Raw genomic sequence first — 7292 nt, 5'->3', positions numbered from 1 at the left:
TTCTACATTCGTTAAATAGAATAGAACAAAATAATATTTCATTGCAACATTTTAAAGAGGTGAGGAGACTATAGGTGGCGAGGTGGAGGAAGAGAGGACGGGTGGCAGCGATGAAATAACCGGTGGCAGAGCATGCTACATATGTCTATAATATAATAGAACAAGAATCGGTCATCTTCTCTGATCTTTTTTCAAATACACAAGTAACCGATGAAAATAATAGAATATAACATATATAAATATTATAGTCTCATTCTGATTCACGGTATTCAATACCCCCGTGGCCATAGTTCATTTTTGAATGTATACCATGCAACATCTCCAAATGCTCGTTATCTAACGTTATCATTATCAGCTCTATCCAACGAAGATTGAAATAATTATTAACATGTTGCCGTCCAACTAGCTCAAACCAAACCAAGTTTTGACTAATCTACTTGGCAATTGTAACTATCCATTCCTAGCCTAAAACAGACAAAGAAACTATAAAGTTGTAAAGATTACAAAAGTCCATGTCAATGTGTCAAACATATCAAGAACAACATTATGCATATAATGGCACACAAAACGTGTCTACATTTCCACAGTTTTTATACTGTTAAAAGAGCATAAGTATATTCCACAACAGTTACTTTACTATTAGCACAACAAATACTATACTACCTTTGAACAGATAGTAATTGTATTACATGACTACCATCGACAAACATCCTCAACAGATGTAGTTGCACGCACGACATGAACAATAGTGAGTTATGTTCTAGTACAAGAATTAGAAAATCAATTTCGTTTACATGCGTTCGTATATCTATTTTATAGAAGAACTTATAATAATATACATACTAACCATCCATATATATATATTGTTCTATTTAGTGTTCATTGTCTATTCTGATTTCAAGTGGAAAAAAAAAACTGTTCTATTTAAATCTGTTCATATGGCATCAACCGGTGTTTTCCATTTAACTTCTACTAACAAGTATTTTTTTTTTGCTTAGATGTACTTAATTTTTCTCCTCCAATAAAAGAACTAACGGTGGCTGAAAAAACATCTGTATAAAACAGCGGTTATTGAAGAAGAAATTTTGTTGTTGGTACAATAGGTAAAAGAAAAGAAGAGACACTGGGAGGAAGTAAAGAAAAAAGGTTTGCAACGGTGGCTGGAAGAGAAGATGGGTTGCGACGAGTAAAATAATAAGTGGTGATGGTTCGATTATACAGGTGAAGATGAATGTGGTGTTATGACCGGAAATGAAATTGATGGAATAATGAAGGAGAAGAATCATGTCTTTTGGCTTCATATTTTTATCACCTAATAGTGTAAACATGTGAAGAAGAATAAAACACGATATAATAATTACAAATATCTAATAATTATTTTAATTTATATTTTTAACAGGTTATACCGATTAAAAGGAATAAAATGACAATTATATATAAAATATGTTGTGTACTCTAGTTTATTAGGTTAAATAGTTAGATTTTGAAGGGAAATTGCCAAAAATACTATTTTCAAAGTACCACTTTTCATGTTTACACTAATCATTTTTACCACTATCTTTAATGAAGGCTAAAAGACATTTATAACCATTTGATTAACATTGACGGAAAAAAACATAAGGTTAACTAATCTAAACTTAAAACATCGACTCTAAACCCTGAATCATCAACGTTAAACCCTAAACTATGAAACATCAACTCTAAACCCTAAACCCCGAAACATCAACTCTAAACCCTAAACCCTAAACCCTAAACCCTAAACTTTCAAATCTAAACCCTAAAACATCAACTCTAAACCCTAAACATAAACCCTAAACCCTAAATCTAAACTTAAAACATTAACTTTAAACCCTAAATCATCAACTTTAAACCTTAAACCGTGAAACATCAACTCTAAACCCTAAACCCCGAAACACCAACTCTAAACACCAACTCTAAACCCTAAACCCTAAAACCTTCTAAACCCTAAAACATCAACTCTAAACCCTAAACCCTAAACCATATATTTTTCTGAAATTCAAACCATAAACACTAAAACCCTAAACCTTCAAATCTAAACCCTAAAACATCAACTCTAAACCCTAAACGTAAACCCTAAACCGTAAAACCCTAAACCTTCAAATCTAAACCCTAAAACACCAAATCTAGGATTTTAGGGTTTAGGGTTTAGGAATTAGGTTTAGAGTTTAGGGTTTAGAGTTGAAGGTTTAGGGTTTAGAGTTGATGTTTTAGGGTTTAGAGTTGAAGGTTTAGGTTTTAGGGTTTAGAGTTTATGTTTCGAGGTATAGGGTTTAGAGTTGATGTTTCAGGGTTTAGGGTTCGTATTTATAAAAAAAAATAGGGTTTATAGTTTATGATTGATGGTTTGCGGTTTAGGGTTCGTATTTCGAAAAAGAAATAGAGTTTAGGATTGATGGTTTAGGGTTTAGAGTTGAGTTTTATGGTTTAGGGTTTGATTTTCGAAAGAGTAAAATTCGAAAAAAAATTAAAAAATTTATTTTTTATTTTTTTTAATTTTTATTTATTTAAATATTTATTTATTATATATATAAAGAACAAGGGCATAAATGTTTTTTGCCACTTAATGAAAAAGATATTTTTGAAAATGTCCCTTTATCGGTGATAAAAATGAAAAGTGATAAGATGAAAGTGATAAACATGTAATTTCTCCAAAAAAGAATAAGAAAAAAATAAGTTAAATTATTTATCGGTGCTACCAGTGATTCAGCCAATAATTGAATTTCAGACTTTAATGGGATTTTTTGGTTTTATTGGGTTTTAAAATATTGGATTTTTTTCCTAAACTCAAACTGGATTTATTTTGGATCATCGTTTACCGGTTCAACCGTAAGTCCGGTTCCAGTTTTGAAACACTGATTAAGTGTGACCGATTCCATAATATTTAGTATTCAAACAAAACATCAATTATAAAATTCTATATACCAATAATCCACGACGACGACCTAGTAGTATACTAGAGAAGACTCCGAAAATTCTATACAGGAAATTTAATTTTATATTTCCCTAAAATCGAAAATAATGTGTGAGTTTATGGACCTTATGTGAAACACCAAGATTATGTCCATATCATGAAAGACACGAGAAGACATAGCGTAAACACATATCTAATTCACATGATGGATCATATTATACGTGGATTACCCACAAATAATTGATAAATTATAAATACATGACACAGCAAAAACAAGTAAGATGCCTTTTAAACTGGTATGCCACAACTCTTGTATACTGAAAAAGCTTGGTATAAATCTTTAACATTTATATCCAAAAAAAAGGGTAACATGCCTTTTTCTATATTTTCCCAACAAACTTTTTTGTTGATTATAACATGCCTTCTGGAATTTAAATCATTTACAAACATTTTGTGTACTTACGGGTGTGGACCTTTTCGTATGTATTTTAAAATAATGAAATATCTGTGGTTGATCTTTGGCAAAATAATGGTGACTACCCATTGTATTTTTAATGAAATATCTGTGGTTATAATCCTAACTTCAAGTTTTAAGATTTTTCTAATATTTGTATTTAAAGTCCCAGCGCTAAGTAATATAAGATGTTTCAGTCTGAAATTTAAACTATTTGTCGTTTTTAATGTATACAATCATATTTTGTCTTATCAATGTTTAATGATTTTCTTTCAAATAATGTTTTAATTGTTTATAAATTGATCAAGTAGGATCTTTATAAGCAACATATTCGAAAATTTGGCTATCCAGACATTCAAACTAATATATTTGGATAATGTTTCAGCGGATTAATTATATTATTACATCAAATGAAGAACACTTACATATATGATGATGATGTAATGGTAGTAGTAGAATTCTCAATGTTATTTTGCTTATTTAAGTATATTCTGTCGACAAGAAATAAAAAAGCATATTCGTTCATTTCCCCAAGTTCAGAAAGATAAAATCAAAGCACTGGTTTTTTTTTTTCTGGACAGCGCTAGATTTCAATTTATAGTTTATTCCAAACGAAGCTATTAATAAGTGTCGTGTATTATGGAAAACTATACTTTACTTTCCCTTTTTATAAAGCAACGTATCTACCTTCTTTTATTGTATCTTTCCCAGTAAACTAACATATCCACAACATTGAATTCATCAATCACCACAAAAAAAGGATGACAGCATTTTTTTTGTTATCTAAAGATAATAATTATATTAAACAAGTGATATGTAAATGTTACACAACTAGCCAGCAAAAAACATATTTGTTCCAAAGTCATAAACCGGTAAGGTGAAACATACCTCCTAGAAACTAGAACAAAATCAGCACAAACACACATAAATTTAAAATAAAACAGAGATGGAAACAAAACACTATAAATTTTTGAAAAATATACAAAATCAACAAGGAAACGAAACAAGGCGATACTAAATGCCAGAATGAGAGAGAAAGCATTGAAGATCACAATTATTTGGGATGAAAACAATTGTGGGAACCGAAATTTGGACTGTAGATTTCCTTTTAAATAAGGAAAGTTAGGAAAACTTTAATTTCTCAAAGGTCCCGGATATCTGCTTAACCACACGCCAAGCAACCAAAATACGAAATAAAGACGAGAAAAATAAGAAATCGAAAAGAAAGCAAAATAGATCTTAATCCGAATCCGCGTTTGAGCGTTACAACAAGGTAAGAGCCTGGGTTACGAGAGCTGTCGGCGAGATACCTAGTTTTAAAACCCTAAGACTGCAAGACCTAATTGAGTCGCAGATCGAATAACAAAAACGAAAAGTTTCCTAAAATTGCTCTAAGTGCTAAGTTTGTTCAGAAAAAGTGCTCCTCCTCTGTGCCTCTCACCTAGGACTCCTTATATACTCCTCCAAGGTCAGTTTTAACTTTTCTCTTCCTGCCCTTAAGCCGTCTTAACTGAAAAATTGAGATATTATATTTTTTCCGTTCATCATGTTTATCCGCGAAAACTTAACATTTTTTCTTCGGAAACTTATCTTTATATTTGTTTTTATAATAAAAACATAAACCGCCATAGTATCTACGAGCTCATTCTTAAAGAATCGTAAGTGGGCTTGTAGTCGCGTTTTAGACCTCGTTGGGACGTCTTTCGACATGAAACGTTTGTTAAGATTTTTCTTTTCGACAAAAACAAGTTCTCGCGGTTTTTATCGTAAATTTTCAACGGTAACTTTGATCAAATGATATGGCTGCGGTACATGGGAGCTAGCATTAAGGAACATACGAGAATGCACGGATTTGGGTCGTACCCGTTGATCGATGTCCGAGACAGGTCGGTTGCTACGTAGCGACCGACCGAGTGGCTTGGTCGTTAATTTAAATGATATAAAAATAGATGCTAACTCTTTTTTAAATACTGATTAATATTAAGCCACCAAGGATAAGGTTCGAACATAGTTTTAAAACAAGAAACCAGAACCATATCAGTAGGCAGGGAAGATACATGACCTATAGGCTATAACAACTTAGGCTGACAGTATTAAACAGTACACAAGAACAAACCGCACACACTTCAAAGGAAGAACGACGATGGATGTTAGGGAATTTGATGCGATGTTGCTGCCTCTGCAGTACTCAAAGCGAGAAGCCAGCTTGGACCACTGGTAGCTGCGTATGACTGGTAGCTATGTTATGCGGTTACGCTATCTGCAAACCGTTGGACCATAACGTTCCGACCAGGAAGTACATGTTTCAGTGACCAGACTTTCAGTTTTTGAACCGTATTCAGAATTTGGTTAACCAAGTACTAAGATAAATTCCAAAATATTATTTTGTGTGTTTTGATTTTTTTTGGGTAGTTTCATGTTTATTGGTAGTTTGAAGAGGTAAAGAAGGTTAAAAGAGACGAAGGCTTGACCTTCTTATTTTACTTTATTAAATAGAATGTTTGATAAATGGTTATGTTTTAGAATGTTTGATAAATGGTTATGTTTTCATAGTATGATACATTGGTATTTAAAAACACGAAGATTATTCAAAAGATTATTATAAATTTATCATACTGGTTTTAAATTTATAAGATATGTACTAATTAGTATTCTTAAGATGATTATGTCCGCATGTGCGGGCAAAAAACCTAGTTACATAAGTATTATACACATTTATCATAGTATTTAAATTTTGTAGTTTGTTTATATAAAACTAACTATTTGATGTAGTAATGTTTTGTATGATTTAATATTTTCATAGTTAGTAATATCTTATTATTAATAACTTTTATTTTGTCAATTTAACTTGAAAAAAATAATAACTTAAATATAGTCAAAATCCAAAAATTACAAATCAAAAAATAGATTACTATTCAATGTTTTTTAAAACTACAATTTACAGCAAAATCCAAAATTTAAAAACTAAAAACCAAATTAATCTTTCACATTCTATTTCATCTTTCTTAGCTACACTCATAATAAAAGTTTGAACAAATGGATTTAGGGGAAAAATACTTGAACCACTAAAACAATCTAATTTCATGGAAAAACATGAATATATAGTTATGTAGAGTAGATTAATAAGGACGAAAGGAATAATAATAAGGTTGTAAATGATTAAATGTATATACTACAAAGAAAGAAAGGTATAATATTTCAAAAATATTATTTTGTTTTGTAGTAACATACATACCCTTTGTAAATCCAATTTTCCACGTACAAATATTTTAAAAAGTAACAATTCCCCACTCACTTTCTTATAAAAAACAAGGCTCCTTCACTTGCCATCATCACACCATCACAATTACCTTTATAATCATCATCTAGTAAAATGGCTCCGGCGAAGAAGATAGTATTCAAAACAAAGCATGAATTGGCGGTGGAGCTGGCCAAATACACAGCGAATCTCTCCTCGAAATTCTGCAAAGAAAGAGGAATTTTCACCGTTGTTCTCTCCGGCGGCGACCTCATCTCCTGGCTTTGGTATAACAAATATAAAATCATCTTTATCACACTCTTAATACAAGTCTCATTATATTTGACTTATCCAACAGGAAATTGTTGGAACCTCCTTATGCTGATTCAATTGAATGGTCTAAGTGGCACATTTTTTGGGTCGATGAGAGGGTTTGTGGTTGGGATGATGCCGATAGCAACTATAAACTCGCATACGACGGTTTTCTCTCCAAGGTACATATCCCCTATATATTATTTGAGAAGCATTACAACTTCTTTTTGTACCCACATGTCATCAATAGAATGATTCTTAGAATCATTAGAAAAATATGTTGGTCCATCTAATTATATAATAAGTTTTTATTAAACTAACAATAAATTCATCATTAAATTAATGTACTTTATTAT

The 7292-nt window shown here is 31.2% G+C and overlaps 1 protein-coding gene across 1 annotated transcript in view; it reads left to right on the top strand.

The window, feature by feature from the left end:
* Positions 1 to 6639: 6639 nt before the first annotated feature.
* The window catches only part of LOC106292346 (probable 6-phosphogluconolactonase 2), a 2357-nt gene continuing 1704 nt past the window's right edge, over positions 6640 to 7292 (top strand). The window contains exons 1-2 of the mRNA XM_013727944.1: positions 6640 to 6911; positions 6983 to 7118. Coding sequence (XP_013583398.1) covers positions 6760 to 6911; positions 6983 to 7118 — 288 coding nt within the window. The 5' untranslated portion in view covers positions 6640 to 6759. The remainder of the gene's footprint in view (positions 6912 to 6982; positions 7119 to 7292) is intronic.

Source organism: Brassica oleracea, chromosome C1 (assembly GCF_000695525.1).
Source record: "Brassica oleracea var. oleracea cultivar TO1000 chromosome C1, BOL, whole genome shotgun sequence".
Taxonomy (NCBI): Eukaryota; Viridiplantae; Streptophyta; class Magnoliopsida; order Brassicales; family Brassicaceae; genus Brassica; species Brassica oleracea.
The sequence above is the reverse complement of the archived record's forward strand: the minus strand, read 5'-3'. Positions and strand labels throughout refer to the sequence as shown.